Below are 18421 nucleotides of genomic sequence, written 5' to 3' on the forward strand. Positions count from 1 at the left end.
GTGAGTGTGTTTCTGTGGGAGTGTGTGTGTACAGTGTGTCTCTGTGGGAGTGTGTGTGTGTGTGTAGAGTGTGTTTCTGTGGGAGTGTGTGTAGAGTGTGTCTCTGTGGGAGTGTGTGTGCGTGTGTGTGTCACTCTGTGGGAGTGTGTGTTTGTGTAGTGTGTCTGTGTATATAGAGTGTGCCTCTGTGGGAGTGTGTGCGTGTGTGTGTGTAGAGTGTGTCTCGGTGGGAGTGTGTGTGTGTACCTGCGAGGCTCACTGTTGGGATTGTGTGTGTGTGTGTGTGTGTGTGTACCTGCGAGGCTCACTGTTGGGATAGTGTGTGTGTGTGTGTGTGTGTGTGTGTGTGTGTGTGTGTGTGTGTGTGTGTGTGTGTGTGTGTGTACCTGCGAGGCTCACTGTTGGGATAGTGTGTGTGTGTGTGTGTGTGTGTGTGTGTGTGTGTGTGTGTGTGTGTGTGTGTGTGTGTGTGTGTACCTGCGAGGCTCACTGTTGGGATAGTGTGTGTGTGTGTGTGTGTGTGTGTGTGTGTGTGTGTGTGTGTGTGTGTGTACCTGCGAGGCTCACTGTTGGGATAGGGAATGACGATGAGTTGAGAGTTGGGAATGATGGCGGTCCACTCCTGCTTCCTCATGTCCTACACAAACACAACAAGAGAAGATGAAAGATCACAACAGTTAGACGACGCCATGGAAACAGCAGCCGGTTGTCTTCCTGCTGAGCTTGCCGATTCTGTGGTAACATGTCTGTGTGTTCTCTGTTCACTATGTAGCAGGTCTGGGTTGTGTGGTGAGCTGTTGGCTCCAGGGGCAGCCACCCCAGCCCGCCCCGCCCCTGGCCCCACCCCCAACACTATACATCCCAGGTGGGATCTTCCAACTGCTCCCCCCGACGTGCTCACACAAAGCTTATTAGCTCACGTCATGTTTCAGAGGCCTTAGGGGCATTAGGGGCCCAAGCACACACTGCATCTCCATCAATTACACAACTAATCTTCTCTCTTCTGCTTCTTCCCAGACACCAATTAGCAGCAAACACTAAATTCATCTTTCTCAGAGTCCTCCTGGGTGTCCAGAATGGGGGAGGGGGGTCATCTATCACATCGCTACAGTATGTATCTCCTAATACACACACACACACACACACACACACACACACACACTGAGGCTATTTTGAGCGGGTGTGCAGGGCTACGTCATGTCAGAGATGAGAAGTCCTGCTTTAGCCTGCAGAGAGGAACCCTCCCTCGCCTGCAGATGGGCTGAACCAGATGGGGAGAACTACGTGTCCCACAATACTCCTCAGAGGAGAAAAGAGGACATGACAGAGAGAACAGAATCACAGGAGGTCATCATGATTCTTGAATCCTTCATCAACACCACTCTGCCCCTCTCACTCAGGACACGTAGAGCTCCTCTCCACCTGCTCAGAGCTGCGGCGTATGGAACAGTATTATGCTCATGTCAGCGTGTGTGCTGTTTGACCTGCTGTTCCCCCACCACCTCTGACTTGTGCATTTCCAGTCGCCGTTCTCTCACAAGCAGAGCTGCCTGGCACATCAAGATTCTCTGGTACATTTTTAATCAGCATTCTTTATTACACTTCCCAAATCAATCAAACACACACACACACACACACACACACACACACACTCACACACACACACACACACACACACACACACACACACACACACACACACACACACACACACACACACACACACACACACACACACACACACGTCGCAAAGGTGGCAAAAATATTCACATTCATTACTTTGGTAGAAGTATAGATACTAGGGTTTAAAAATACTTCTGTAGTAGTTGAAGTATCGACTCAATCTTTTTACTCAAGTAAAAGTGTAAAAGTACTGGTTTCAAAACTACTTAAAGTATAAAAGTAAAAGTAAGCAAGAGGTAAAAGAAGGAAAAAGCAAGGGGAAAAAATGCCATTAAGGACAAAAACGTAGGCCACGTCACAGGGCCTATAAGGCACTACCCCCCTGCCTCCAAAAACATTTATCTAAAAGACATAATAACTATAATGTTATTTTTAAATGTTAATGTTAAAAATAGGGATGCACTAGGCTATTTCAGCTGAATACATGTCCATTAAAACGAATGCGTTCTAGTACAATGCAACTTTATTAAAACCATGTCGTCACAGTGAGGGAAGAGTTCTCGAGTCTCTGCCATGAATAGCATACTAAGCTACTCATATCTGCTGGGTCATTGCTGGAGTGTGACTTGATGTGTCTGATGGATCGCGCACAAAACAATAGGGACTGGGATTATATTTCTGATCCCACCACAATCAAATCCACTCTATCTGGATGTTGCGATTTAACTGGATAATATTTTAATGATGACAAGCCAGATTGAGAACAAGCCAAAATGAAATGGGAGTAACAATGCAATTTCTAAAATATAAGGAGTAGAAAGTATAGATAATTGTGCAAAAACGTAAGGAGTAAAAAGTCAGATTAAAAAATTTACTTCAGAAAAGTATAGATACCCAAAATCTACTTAAGTAAGGTAACGAAGTAAATGTACTTTGTTACCTGACACCTCTGCTATTAACTGTAATTACAGGTATGTTCTATAAACTTTAATTGCAGGTCTGTTCTATAAACTGCAATTACAGATATGTTCTATAAACTGTAATTGCTGGGATGTTCTATAAACTTTAATTGCAGGTCTGTTCTATAAACTGCAATTACAGGTATGTTCTATAAACTAATTGCTGGGATGTTCTATAAACTTTAATTGCAGGTCTGTTCTATTAACTGTAACTGCAGGTATGTTCTATTAACTGTAATTGCAGGTATGTTCTATTAACTGTAATTACAGATATGTTCTATAAACTAATTACAGGTATGTTCTATTAACTGTAATTACAGGTATGTTCTATAAACTGTAATTACAGGTATGTTCTATAAACTGTAATTACAGGTATGTTCTATAAACTGTAATTACAGGTATGTTCTATAAACTGTTATTTGTAATCAATGTGTATGTGTAATTATGTGTAATCAATGTGCATATGTACAAGCTTCATTATAAAACTCTCACAATCCTCTTACTGCTTCTCTCTCACACACACATCCACCCACACACACACACACTTCTGTTCTCATTTTAATTCTTTTCATCTCTTTGGATGTAGGAATCAATGGAGGCAATCGGGCAATCGTGGCACTCGAGGTTAACTCTGTGTGTGTATGTGAGAGAGAGAGAGAGAGAGATTGCGTGTATGTGTGTGTGTGTGTGTGCACGCGCATGTGTGTGTGTGTGTGTGCACGCGCACTAGTGTGGATAAAATTTGCAATTCTAATGGCTATTTAAAAAGACCTCTGTTTTGCTCTCTTGAACAGTGGAGGAAGGTGATGCCTTAAATTCAAATGAGCACCACTCAGGGAGGGAGAAAAAGAAAAGAGGGACAGATAGAGTGAGAAAGGGATTGAGAGAAAGGGAGGGGTAGGAGGGAGGAGGAGAGAGTTAGGGGATTTGAGGAAAAGAGAGAGATGCATCAAACTGCAGTGTCATGCTAAACAACCATATATTGTATTAAAAAGACTGAGATTGACATCAGTGCTAGCAAATGAGAGAACAGAAATAAAGGAATAATATCTACAATATTTGTTTCATGTGTTAACAATTAATGACATTACCCTTCTCATCAAGTAACATGATCAATTACTTACTTATTATCATGTATTACAAAATAGCAGCTGTGCTAATGAATCAACCACTGCACTGATATGGATGAGAAGAGAATGATGGAGAAGTAAGCTAACTGCTTTAGAGAGAGAGACTCAAACTTCTCTGAAGAGACTCAAACTGCTTCAGACTCAAACTGCTTCAGAGAGACTCAAACTGCTTTAGAGAGAGACTCAAACTGCTTTAGAGAGAGACTCAAACTGCTTTAGAGAGACTCAAACTGTTTCAGAGAGAGACTCAAACTGCTTTAGAGAGAGACTCAAACTGCTTTAGAGAGAGACTCAAACTGCTTTAGAGAGATTCAAACTGCTTTAGAGAGAGACTCAAACTGCTTTAGCGAGTGATTTAAACTTAAAAAAACCTCAATATGTTGAGATGCCAGCTATGTATGCCCACTTAATGGGGGGGATGTTGATTCTTATCATGCATAGAGGGAATATGACAAGAGCAGAGCAGGCCCTGTGTGTCATACTGTTTTCAGCCCTTTTGTGTGTGTGTGTGTGTGTGTGTGTGTGTGGGGGGGGGGGGGTGTACCTTTACTCCAGGGGGTCTAGGAATTCCCACATAAAGATGGTCCAGGAAATTGGCACTGCGACCCAGTCCGAGTACAGTGTAGGGCAACTGGAGAGAGAGATGGGCTGACTGACTGAGCTGTCCCGCTAGAGACAGAGAGAGGGAGGGAGAGAGAGAAAGAGAGGAGGGGAGAAAGAAGGGTCAGAGAGGGAGGAAAATAAATTAACTGGGAAAAGTCACTAAATTGAAATGTTTTCAATGGCCAGACCATCAACACAATTTAGCAATTTAACACAGACAAAATTTAACATGCGCACAGGGGCACGTTGACGGACGCTGCTGTAGCCCACTACATCACGGCTGAAAAGACACTACAAGAAATATACAGCATCCCTCACCTCACCTCTCTCACCCCACCTAATCTTACCCCACCTGACCTCACCCATCACCCAACTGACCACACCCATCACCTAACCACGCCCATCACCCATCTGACCTCACCCATCACCTAACCACACCCATCACCCACCTGACCTCACCCATCACCTAACCACACCCATCACCCACCTGACCTCACCCATCACCCACCTGACCACACCCATCACCCACCTGACCTCACCCATCACCCACCTGACCTCACCCATCACCTAACCACACCCATCACCCACCTGATTACACCCCTCGCCTAACCACACCCATCACCCACCTGACCTCACCCATCACCCACCTGACCTTACTCATCACCTAACCACACCCATCACCCACCTGATTACACCCCTCGCCTAACCACACCCATCACCCACCTGACCTCACCCATCACCCACCTGACCTTACTCATCACCTAACCACACCCATCACCCACCTGACCTCACCCATCACCTAACCACTCCCATCACCCACCTGACCTCACCCATCACCCACCTGACCACACCCATCACCTAACCACACCCATCACCCACCTGACCACACCCATCACCTAACCACACCCATCACCCACCTGACCTCACCCATCACCCACCTGATTACACTCCTCACCTAACCACACCCTCCATCCACCTGACCTCACCCTTCACACACCTGATTAGACCCCTCACAAAACCACACCATCACCCACCTGACCACACCCATCACCCACCTGACCACACCCATCACCCACCTGGCCACACCCCTCAACCAACCTCACTCTTCCACCACCCATTCCCATCCGCTCTCCCCCCCACCCCCTCACAAATCCCACTAGGTGGTACAAGAACAGACTAAACTCTGCAGGAGAGCTGTCTGATTATAATTAGAAAACAGTTCCCATACCGTTCCAACAAAGGGTCCTCTAATTGCGGCAATCACAGTGACTGACACACACACACACACACAAACATACTCCTCTTTCGCTTCTCAATGTACAGAGAGAAATTACACTTAAAGTGCATTTTAATAAACGAAGTGCTACACTCCACTGTCTGCTCTAATCAGTCTCTTTAAGAGAGCTGAAATCAGGCAGTGGTGTGTGGGGAAGCTGTTCTGACCAGGCAGTCTGCTGCCTCAGAGACGTCTGTCCCATCACAGAGAACCTGGGACACTTCCACAGAGACCTAAAGACCCTGCAGGGTCATTAAAAGTGTACAAAACAAATTGTCCTCAGAAAATAAATACAATTTATCCATTTTATTTCTTCATAAATATGGAAAACTATCCTAAACACCACCTAAGTATATCCCTCTCTTCTCACTAGAGAATAGAACTGGAATTAAAATGGGTTTAACACTGTTACAGTGTATTAAGTATATGTACAAATTAAAGTATCCAAGCATACTGGTGAAAGATGGACATGAGAAGGTTGCATTTAAATAAATGTCCACAATCTCCAGTCCAGTGTGTGATGGAGACGACAGATGAGGTAAAAGCAGTTTCTTGGTCTGCTGGTGTGTGGACGACCCTGTATCACTTCCACACTGACGGGCACAAACAGGCTGGGTGGGGTGGACCAGTGCTGATGCCCTCTGATGGAGAGGGTGGGCATGCTGACTGTTCAGCTTTGGAGCTCCATTCTCTCCATCACCTGAGTTTATTTTTACACCACCCATGCAGGTTCTCTGTGGTGCAGCTGGTGTACTGTAGTGTATCAGAGAGACAGGGGATACTCTCCACGGTGCTCCATTAGACGTTTATTAAGCGCTGAAGAGAACATCGCCCGTTTAAGCTTGCCTTAAAGAAGAACCGCCTCTGGTGAGCTTTCTTCTCACCAGGTGGGAAGTGTTAAAAGACCCACAGAGAGCCTTTGTTATGTGAACTCACTGGGTTATATGAACTCACAGGGGTATATGAACCTTTTGTGTTGTTCACACTCTCCGATTCCTCCCCATTTAAGTAGACAGGGTGAGGAGTGGTCTTAATGCACAAAGTCCACAATGATCTCTTTGGTTTTAGTGTTGTTCAGAAGCAGACTGCTGTTAAGACGCCACTTGACCAGATGTTGAACCACCTCCCTTCTCCGTGTCTCCTCACTGTTAAATACGTACACTATACTGGGGAACCATCGTGTGAGTGAAGAAGGGAAACAACTGGATTGAGCACACAGCCTGTCGAGCAGGTGTGACTGACCATTCTCACATTTTGAGGTTTGTTGGTGAGGAAATCCATAATGCTTGAGCAGACTGACATTCCTAGGCCTGGGTAATTGTGTTTAACACATCCCTTCACAGGCCTTTCTGAAGGCAGAATCCTGTACCTTCACCAGAGAACAAGGCTGTCTTACTCAGCCATGGTGCTTTTGATCTGTTTTTGATTTGATTTAGATAGTTGGGGTGCGTGGTCTATTGCAGACATTATTGTATGCAAGGATAGGGGAGGTACTATCCTGCATGTCTGGCTCTTGTCTGAACACATTCCTGTCTGTTTTCTCAAAAATGTTCTGGAGTAGATGGGCCTGGGGCTCTATCCATTATTCGGGGGCAATAGAGTAACTCAGAGGACTTATCTGTAGATGAACGTAAATTGGAAGTTGCATCTGTATCTGGGGACTATATCTGTAGCTGGAGATCATTTATGGAGTGTCAAATTTATGGTCTTCATTTTAGAGTAATTCTGTGTTGTATCTATATTTGGGGTTAATCTGGGGACTGTTTAATGGGTAATCCATGTAGTTTACAACCCTAATCCCAACCATTGTCATTGATTTTTAGAATGTGCAACAGTTTACTCACTTTTTGGTTTATGGTATATTCTGGTTCAGAAGTATGGAAATAATTTTACACCACAGCATTTTAGTTTTTGAGCCGGTTACCTCAGACAAGAAATAAAACTGTAGTCATTAAAATTTTTGAAAAAAGAAATTTTGCAGCTCTTATAAAATCTAGACTTACTTTGGATTATGGGTTTTAAAAGGGTAATATGCAAAGGTCAGAACCACAGCAGTGGGATAAAGATATTGTATACAGTGCAGTGTATATGGACTCCCCTACTGGAATTTTTGAATGCCATGGAATGAATGTGATGATTTAAACATCTACGTTTTCATATATATACTGGTTCCTTCTCGTTCAGAAGCACTTTGCTCCACAGCTGATGAAGGACATCTGTCCGAGACGTCCTGTTTCTCTGGGAACTTTGTGTACTTTACTACAGTTCTGCTGCTTCTTTGTGTACTATTTCTATCTCTCTATTATTTGTGTGTGTGAAGTGATTCTGTTAAAATAAAGATATGATGAGAAAGGACAAGTTGATGGAAAAAAGTCCATGTCAAAAAAATTAATAAGCCCCTCTCGCTCTCTCTCACACACACACACATACGTACACGCACGCACACACTAGTACACACACACTAGTACGTACACACACACACACTAGTACGTATACACACACACACACACACACACACACACACACACACACACACACACACACACACACACACACACACACACACACACACACACACACACAAAGCAGTGGGGGAAAGGTCAGCCCATTTCTCATGTGTCAGAGGAAGCAGCCAGAGTTGCTTAATGATGCTATTAAAGAGAAAAACAATTAACTGTGTGTAAGACAGAGAGAGAAAAAGAGAGGGAGAGAAAGAGAGAGAGAAAGAGAGAGAATGTGCTAGTATTCTGGAGTCCATTAAGCTGAGTAATAGGAAAAGCAGGGGCCTATATCTCATTAATCAAACCAAACCATCGACTGCCCACATATGCTGAAGAATCACCCTAGTAGCTAAAGTCAGACTGCACATCCACGCTGTAGTAGATCCATGATCCCTGTGATTCAGTGTTTTTCATAGCCTAGTTACTCTGGCTCTTCTGTGACTCAGTGATGCTGGTAAATGGGTGTCAGCCTGGGAGGAAAAACAGTACGGGACAGTACAGGATACGTTGCTCAACAAAACTGAGACATTAAGCTGTTAAGAGTCTTACTCTAGTCTTACTCCGAGAGTGTTACTCTGTTATGAGCATCTCTCCACCAGTCTTGCTTTACTCTCCCACAATCTCTCTCCTCAGCCTGTCTCTCTCTCTCCTCTCCACTAGTCTCTCTCCTCAGCCTGTCTCTCTCTCTCTCTCCACTAGTCTCTCTCCTCAGCCTGTCTCTCTCTCTCTCTCTCTCTCTCTCTCCACTAGTCTCTCTCCTCAGCCTGTCTCTCTCTCTCCTCTCCACTAGTCTCTCTGCTCTCCTGTGCTGGAAGGCTGGAGTGAAGATTGGCCTGTAGCGGTCTCTCCCTATCTCACTCTTCCTGGGAATACTGGCCAAGCTGGTTGGAAGGCTTTGCAAGCAACAGCATTCTTTTGCCCCAAACACACACACACACACCCCCCAATACACACACACACACACACACACACACACACACACACACACACACACACACACACACACACACACACACACACACACACACACACACACACACACACACACACTAATGCGCGCACACACCCACCCACCCCTAGGACCACACATGAAGACCCAAAACTGTCAAATAGAAAACACACCACAGACCAGACTGGTGCACACACTCATGCACACCCAATTTTTCCTGGTAGAAAATCTAAAGGGAGATGTAACGTGTGTGAAGCTCCTGCTTGTGTGTCGTCATTCACACAAGAATGGGGAGAGAGAGAGGGGGTGAGAGAGGGGGGGAGAGAGAGAGAGGCAGGTGGAGAAAGAGAGAGGAGTGGAGAGAGAGAGAGGAAGATGGAGAGAGAGGAGGATGGGGAGAGAGGAGAAGAGAGAAAGGAGGGTGGAGAAAGAGAGAGAGAATGACAGAAATATAGGAAAAGTGAGAGACACTGTGTGAGAGCGAAGGCATAATTATGAAGGAGAAATTTCAAAAGGATTTCAAAAGCCAAGTCTACTTCTGTCTGCTTGTGTGTGTGTGTGTGAGCGCGCGTGCGTGCGTGTGTGTGTGTGTGTGTGCGTGTGTGTGTGTGTGTGTGTGTGCGTGTGTGTGTACTAATGGAATATAATGATGGAACTCATGTCTCTGTGCTTCCTGTCGTCTTGGCGATGAAGGAGCAGGAGGTGTTGAAGTCTATTACAGAGGAGAGAGGCTCCAACAAAGGTTATTATCATCATCATCATCATCATCATCATCATCATCTCTCTCACACACACAGAAACATCAACACACAAATGCATCTCTCTGTTTCTCATTTTCTCTCTCTCACTCACGCACACACAAATTCATTTGCACGTACAAACGCACACACATGCAGCCTCAAACACATACACACACACTCACATGAAAGCACATGGCCATTTGTGTACCTTCACAGTGAAGCAATCAAGCACCTGCCCTAAATGTCCCGTGTCTCAGACACACAGAAAAGAAGAAATCATATTCTCCCCATCACTTGGGTATCAGACAGAACTACCCATGAAGAATATAGATACTCATTGTCTACATAACTAAATATCTGTATGCCCACTCATTCATGTATCTAGTCACCCAACCAGAAGCAGAATAAAACATAATGTTTAAAAGATCTGAATATCTCCTAACACCACCAAGAAACGAGCCTGTTGTACTGAGATCCTGTGTTGATTCTGACGAGTCTCTTGTGTGATGTACAGAAGCAGAATTTGTCAGAATCAGCCTTTCTACCGCTCACATTCCTACCGCTCTTTGTGCACAGACACAAACTATGTATTTATAAAAAATATATATGTAATTCTTTTTTAGAATATCATATATTTATAATAATATATAATAAACATGATTTTCCACTCGCCTTCTCCAAGTGGTCAGAGAGACGTCAGCTGGTCACCTTGTTCATTTTGGTGGTTAATGAGTCTCAGATTTTCCTGGTCAAGACATTTTTGTCTTTTAAACACACACACACGCACACACACACGCACACACACACCTCTCATGATAAGAGCACTTGTAGTGAGCATGCTGTGATGCAGTAACGAGCAGCCGGGAGAGAACTCCACATGGTTTCAGTGAGACTGACAGGCGCGAGGAGACAGACAGGCGCGTGGAGACAGACAGGCGCGTGATGAACCTCCCCAGGTAAAACATGCACCTCTTTATTTATGACCTCCATAAGGAGCCACTAAAAGCATTGAATAAGCCAATGAATGCATTTCTATAGGCTACATGAGCTAAGGACTACACAGTTATTCTGTACACAGAGGCATCACACCACTGTATTACACACTGTTGGTATAGGAGTGTACAAAGGGAGAGAGTGTGTGTGTGTGAAAGAGTGTGGGATGCAGGAGAGAGGAAGTGGTCAGTACTCACACTGATCTTGTCCTCTGTCTCTTAGCTGTACTGGATAGTCTTTCTGACTATATGCATCCCAGCTTGTGTGTGTGCCTGCGTGAAGTGAGTATGCATGTGTGGACACGTGTGTGTGTGTGTGAGTGAGTGTGCACTTTTGCTTGTGTGTGTACTGTCTACACTGCATGGCATTGAAAGGCTTCACAGTTCAAAGCAGCAAAGGAGAGAGTTAATGGTCTTTATCCCCAACCACCATGCTACTGACACCTATATCAGTGTTATTAAACACTGCTCGGTCTAAGCTTGGTCGAACCACAGACCACACACCCTCTCCCTCTCCCTCCCTCCTCTCTCTCTCTCTCTCTCTCTCTCTCTCTCTCACACACACACACACACACACACAGCAGGAGACTAAATGGACCATCTCACCTATATCTAAAATGCACTGGCCAGGATTTATCAGCAACACACACACACACACACACACACACACACACACACACACACACACACACACACACACACACACACACACACACACACACACACACACACAGACACACAGACACCTGTCTGCAGGTGATAAAGTGAAAGTTGAGGAAAGTGTTCATACATGTCTTATGAGTGAGTGACTGATCAAGTGAGTCATGTCCCACATTGTCTCTCCTCCCTCCCCTCTTTCTTCCTCAACCCTCCCTCACTCCCCCCTTTCTCCCTCTATCCTCCCTCACTCTCCTCCCTCTCCTCTTCTTCTCTCTCTTCTCTTCTTCTTCTCTCCCTTCTCCTCTCACTAAGTGCCTGCTGTGTGTTTGTATTCATATCAACACAGGGAGGTAGAACAGAAGTAGTGTGTGTGTCTGGCATGGTGCTGGGACCTTGGTACACTCCCCTCCTGATCTCCAGCTGCTGGTTTGAGCGGATCTCCAGCTGCTGGTTTGAGCGGATCTCCAGCTGCTGGTTTGAGCTGATCTCCAGCTGCTGGTTTGAGCGGATCTCCAGCTGCTGGTTTGAGCTGATCTCCAGCTGATCTTTCTCCAACTAGCCTCTAAGTTTCTAGGTGTATTAAACTACAACAATTATATCATACAAACCTGGCTCTATCACACACACCTGGCTCTCACACACACACCTGGCTCTCACACACACACCTTGCTCTATCACACACACTCTAAAACAAAAGGATGATCCTAAAGACCTGGAACAGGTATGTTAAATAACAGAACTGAACTCTGGCCAGCAGATCTGCAGAAAGGTTATTTAAACTGTAAAAATGCAGCTGCCATATTCATTTACTGTAGAGAAAGTTGACTTTCGTAGCTTAGGAAGCCAAGCTGCTGAACGCTGCTCTGACTCACTGTGGGAGGAACTACACTGGTGCATATGGAGCTGTCTGACATTATGGGTCGTTTCACTCCACACCTGCTGTAGTCCTGCTGTCGTTGTGCTGGATCCTGGCCGCATGTTCCCATCACAGTCTAGACGCTCTGAAGACGTATTCAGTCCGTTTCCTGACAGTGTTAATCGGAGCAGGCATGTCACTGTAGAAGAATCATCACAGCAGTGGGCTGGAGGTTCATAACAGTGTGGAGGATGGGGCTAGGACCATATGGACACCACACGGGCTCGGTCCAGTTCTCCCTGAACTAATACACCTGAAGTCAGGTCAACACACTGATACAGTGACCTCAGTCAGGTGTGTCACCAGGAGGCCCTGGGGAACTGAAGAACTGTGCCTTACAGGCACTCTGAACCATACCTTAGAGGCACTCTGAACCATACCTTAGAGGCATTCTGAACCATACCTTAGAGGCACTCTGAACCATACCTTAGAGGCACTCTGAACCATACCATAGAGGCATTCTGAACCATACCTTAGAGGCACTCTGAACCATACCTTAGAGGCACTCTGAACCATACCTTAGAGGCACTCTGAACCATACCATAGAGGCATTCTGAACCATACCTTAGAGGCACTCTGAACTATACCTTAGAGGCACTCTGAACCATACCTTAGAGGCACTCTGAACCATACCTTAGAGGCACTCTGAACCATACCATAGAGGCATTCTGAACCATACCTTAGAGGCACTCTGAACCATACCTTAGAGGCATTCTGAACCATACCTTAGAGGCACTCTGAACCATACCTTAGAGGCACTCTGAACCATACCTTAGAGGCACTCTGAACCATACCTTAGAGGCACTCTGAACCATACCTTAGAGCAGGGGTAATCAATTAAATCTTTCCGCGGTCCATTTTTGGCAGATAGCTCAGACCTTAGGTCCGGGTCCGCGACGCCGAACGAAAGTTGTTGAGCGGTGGGGGGGGGGGGGGGGGGGGGGGGGATATGGTGGTGGCGAACGAAAGTTGTTGAGCAACGTAACACTCAAATGGGTGGTGAACATAGCACTCGTCTGAAAATAAATTCTGCGGTTTAAAATATAGTCTCCCATTAAAAATTTTTTGGCATTTGGGTCCGTATCCATCAGGAATGTGATTGGGTCCGGACAGGACGGCGGTCGGGTCCGGATCCGGACCGCGGTCCGCCATTTGGTGATACCTGCCTTAGAGGCACTCTGAACCATACCTTAGAGGCACTCTGAACCATACCTTAGAGGCACTCTGAACCATACCTTAATAAGCACAGTGAATTCTGGCTTCACTTCATACTGGCTCTTTTCGCCAAGCAGCTTTTTTCCCAGTGATGCATAGCCTTTTTGGCAGCGGCTGTACTGAACTACATTACCCATCAGGCCTTACTATTCATCCCTGCTAGAGTCAGGCTAGCTCATCCTTCCATTCAGGTCATTCTGTATTCATTTTCACACTTGTGTTCAGGTTGTCTGATCATAATTTCACAAATCCAAAGTCACAGGAAGTTACTGAAAGTTTTTTTCTGTTGATGAAAAGGTCTGTTAATTTACAAACACTGCTCTGTTCTCCAACCACCCCCGCAACCCTTAACCTCTCTCACACACTCACACAGCTATTGCCCTTACACACAAACACTGTTCACGCACGCACGCTCGCACACACACACACCTTTTACCCTCTCAAAAACAATAACTGTTCCCAGTCAGTGGTGTTTAGACTCAAGAGGAATTCTAAGACCAACACACAATTGAAAAGTTAAGAAAAAACAAAACCCTTATTATATTTCCTTATTCTCACCTAACATGTGGTAGAACTCCAGTTATCTGGAAATTATTCAAGTTCTTTTAGCCCTTCAGTAATTTATCTCTGAATTAACTCTCCTACATCTCCCTGTCTGGGCTGGGAGATTATCTACATTCTCTCATCTCTCTTTCTATCTCACTCACTCACTCACTCACACTCACACTCACACACACACACACACACACACACACACACACACACACACACACACACACACACACACACACAGAGCAGTAAGGGCACAGCCACCTATTGACAAGAGAAGACACTTCTCAGGTCATTTAGAGAACAAAACAGATTAGCCGCCTATCTGAGGTCATCGCCTTTATTTGCAAAGACTTTGGTCTTAAGCTTTAACAGGGATGAGGCTGGAACCACACACACACATTTACATTGACATTACATTTTCAGCATTTGACTCATGGGAATCAAACCCATGACTTCGGTGTAGCCAGTGTCTACCTGCTCTGCCAGGTGCACTACATGTGCATTCAGCCAGGTGATATACTCACTCAGAACATCACCTCTCCCCTCCAACCTCTCTTCTCTCCTTTTTGGTCTCTGTCCTGTGAGCTGGTCTCAGATTGATCCTAAAACAGGTCTAGCCTCATGACACCTTTTCTTATCTCATTTAAATCTCACAACTTAAACTCGACCGTCTCCCTGATGGCCATGGCTCTGGTTACTGTAATTTCTCACTAGTAGGACAGCGAGCTGCTTCTACAGCCCACACCAGCGCCCGCAGTGCAGGGGCGGGGACACAGGCGAGGGGGGCGGGAACACAGGCGAGGGGGGCGGGGCAGACAGGGTGCAGCACCCATGGAAGTGCCCCGAGCTCTACTGCCCCTGCACTAGTGCAGACCCAACGGTGCGAGAAAGGACACTGAAACATAGCACTGTCCTAACCTTGGCTACCCCCCTGTGTGGTGTGCGGGCACTGTGTAGCATGTTGGGTACTGTGTAGTATGTAGCATGTGGGTAGTGTGCGCCGGTGCTGAGTAATGTCCGTACTGGGCATTGTGGGTATTGCTCAGCAAGTGTATAGCTGGTGCGGGTGTTCTAACTCACCGGACGCGTTCTTCAAGTACCCATTAGAGTCCACAGTCATGTACATGACATACGGGCCAGGCTGATTCACTCCAAAGGGCTGTAAGAAGAAAATACACACATGCACACACGCATGCACATATGGTTATTTCCACTGTACAGGCACTTGAACATAAAATGTTACTTCAAAATACACATGTACATGTATTGGCACTGCAGTGAAACATAAGTGAACATGACTGTAGCTGGAGTGGATCCAGATCGTCAGAGATCTCGCCCCTGCCTGCCTGCTCCAGAGATCTGGACCACAAACTGTGTTGTGACAGAGCAGAGTTCCCCAGTGCTGTCCTGTGGTCTGCTGTCGCTCTCAGTTCTGAGACAAGCACAGTGTGTGTCTTACATACACGCACACACACATGCACAGATTTGCACACACACAACACACACACAAGTTCGCCTGAGGTGTCCTCACCAGCCCACTGCCTGCTTATTCAGCTGTGTGTGTGTGTGTGTGTATGTGTGTGTATCAAGCCTCATCTCATATCATGTTAGATCTAACACCTTTCCATTCCCTTGGGCTACGCGTGGGGGTTCAACTCCTACAGACAGAGCTCCACAGACCTGAGAAACAGCTCTCTATCTGCACGGATGAGTTAGGAAGGACCGGTGATGGCTCCATACACCGAGAGGTGGAGGGGTGAAGGGGTGTAGCACCACCCTCTCCAGCCCTTTCAATAAAGCCTCAATAAAACCTTCAGTTATGCTCTCCGCCTTCTGCCAGATACTAATTCCTGATGACACTCATGAACAACCTGCCTCAGAAAAGCAACAGCAAATTATGTGAATGGTGTGTGAACAAGTGTGACTGTGTGTGTATTAGAACCAGGTTCCTGTGTGTGAAATATGCTGTGTGCTGGCTTATAATCACACCTCCTTGCTCATGTAAAGGTGAGGGCGAACCTTAATCATCATAATAAAATAATTATGATGATTATTATTAATAATAATTATTGTTACTAGAGAGACACAGACAATGGAGGAGAGAGAGGGTGGTAGAGAGAGACAGGGAGGGAGGTTAACTTATATGTTTATATATATATATATATATATATATATAATATTCTGATATTGTGGCTATACACTGTCGTCGTGTAACATCTGGGAGGAACTCTGTGCCTGCATCAGACAGCTTGTCAGAACGTGTGCTGCTGAAGCCGTGTACACACAAAGTTCCCATGACCACAGCACCGCTTCTCTGACCTCATGTTCACACCCACATAATCCTCACACTGGGCACACTGATGAAGGGCAAAACCACAGGTGGACGAGTGGAGAGATGGAGGAGGTGGGAAACAGAGTGATGGAGATGTAGACAGGAGACGGATAGAGTGAAGGGAAAAATAGAATGAAAGGAGAGAGAAAGGGATTTAATATAGAAAATGGGTAATTTTTGTTGTTTTAATGCTGCTTTGGCAATACTGCAACCAAAAATACTAATAAAGTTCATAATAATAACTAATATAGAGAATGAGAGAGGGACAGAATGACACAGCCCTAATGGTAGAGTGATGGAAGAAAGAATTGATGATAAGCTTAATTCGTATCTGTTAGTTTCTGCTGATTAGACTGCTGTGTAATCATCACCCGGCTGCCATGACATGCTGTGTGTGTTTGGGAATTCAGGGGGACACAAAGCAAGAGAGTTCATGTAACGTATTGAAATGCTGCTGGTAGGATTGGATTTAATTGCTAGTGAAATGCTGTGTTTGTTCATATTGTTAATATATTTAAATATAAAATGTATGTGTTTATGTGGTATGTTTAGGATATTAACCTACTGACTGAAAACACTGTTACTAAATCCTTAATGATGATGAAAGGTTTGACATGAGGATTTCTGAGCAAACACTGGGGACAGACATGTAAGCACACACACACACATGCGGACACACACACAAGGACACACTCTAAAGACATGCATATATAGACATGGTGACATTAAAAGTGACTAATATACACTGACCTTCACAGGACAATCATTTGAGCACAGTCCACTGAGCACTGTTGGTTGAGAGAGGGGAGAGAAGGTTAGGGATACATCTCGTGTCCATTCATTTTCTCCAATTTAAAGGTTAAGCTCTGTGACTGCACAGTTGAACTGACGGTGGCATAAGAGTACAGCACTGTCAGTGCATCTCACTGAATCTCTCACTTGGCAAAACAATAGAGTTAAGGAGCACAATAACAAATAAGGAGTTTGACTGTATAAAAAGGGAGACTTTTATTATATAAATGGAAGACACAGTTTATTAGATAGATGGAATGTAGTCAATTAGCATTTTATTAGGCACAAAAATGAGCATGCGTGTGATGTCTTCGATAACGACTGTCCTTATTAAACTTTCATATTCATATTAACTGCCTGAAATCTTACCAGTGAGAAAACTGTCAAAGTTATGGAAGTAACAAAAGGACCATTGTTCCTTGTCTTTGAACATTACATAAACCTGCACAATACATCACTTCTTAATTGGTATTGCAATATTGTTAATTGGCATTGCAGTATTGGTAACTGGAATTGTAGTATTGTTAATTAGTTTTGCAGTATTGTTGATTGATTTTGCAGTATTGTTACTTGGCATTGCAGTATTGTATACGATGAAACCAATATAAATTAAATATACAGCCATCAAATCCTCCAACTAGATCTATCCCAATCAACTCGATTACAAACTAAGCTCTCACAACCATTGCATATAAAATAAGCACAAGCCTCATGAGATAACAGGGTCTGATTACATTAATGCAAGCATGACCAATTTTTATGGGTAGGATATTCTATATAACAGCTTTGAATGAAAGAGCAGACTGTGGAAAAGTGGCAGTTTGTGTAGGAATGCCACACTGCCCCCTGGAGACCGCCCTGTGCACACTGATCAAGGCTCTTCAAGCAGTATTATGGATGATCAAACCCCAGACAGACAACTAAATACAGAATTATGTGATTAAAACATAATGTATTGTATCTAAACCATATCTGACAGTGGTGTTGTTGCAATTTCCTTGAAAGGATGTTTTGATAGTTTCACGGTCACCTTATTTGCCTGAGATCAACAAAACAGACAATAAGAAACAAGAGAAAAATCACTGTATTTAAACATGTCCTCTTTCATTAAATATGTATGTAAACATGTCCTCTTCTATTGTGAGTTTCTAATATATATAAATAAATGTATCTAATTGGCT

At 44.7% G+C, this 18421-nt stretch overlaps 1 protein-coding gene across 1 annotated transcript in view; it reads right to left on the bottom strand.

Annotated features, from left to right (window-relative positions):
• The window catches only part of itfg1 (integrin alpha FG-GAP repeat containing 1), a 123594-nt gene that overhangs the window by 8854 nt on the left and 96319 nt on the right, over nucleotides 1–18421 (bottom strand). The window contains exons 13-16 of the mRNA XM_077000440.1: nucleotides 17199–17236; nucleotides 15197–15275; nucleotides 4257–4381; nucleotides 555–637 (exon numbers count right to left, since the gene is read on the bottom strand). Of these exons, the coding sequence (XP_076856555.1) occupies nucleotides 555–637; nucleotides 4257–4381; nucleotides 15197–15275; nucleotides 17199–17236 (325 nt within the window). The remainder of the gene's footprint in view (nucleotides 1–554; nucleotides 638–4256; nucleotides 4382–15196; nucleotides 15276–17198; nucleotides 17237–18421) is intronic.

This window comes from Brachyhypopomus gauderio, chromosome 1 (assembly GCF_052324685.1).
Source record: "Brachyhypopomus gauderio isolate BG-103 chromosome 1, BGAUD_0.2, whole genome shotgun sequence".
NCBI lineage: Eukaryota > Metazoa > Chordata > Actinopteri > Gymnotiformes > Hypopomidae > Brachyhypopomus > Brachyhypopomus gauderio.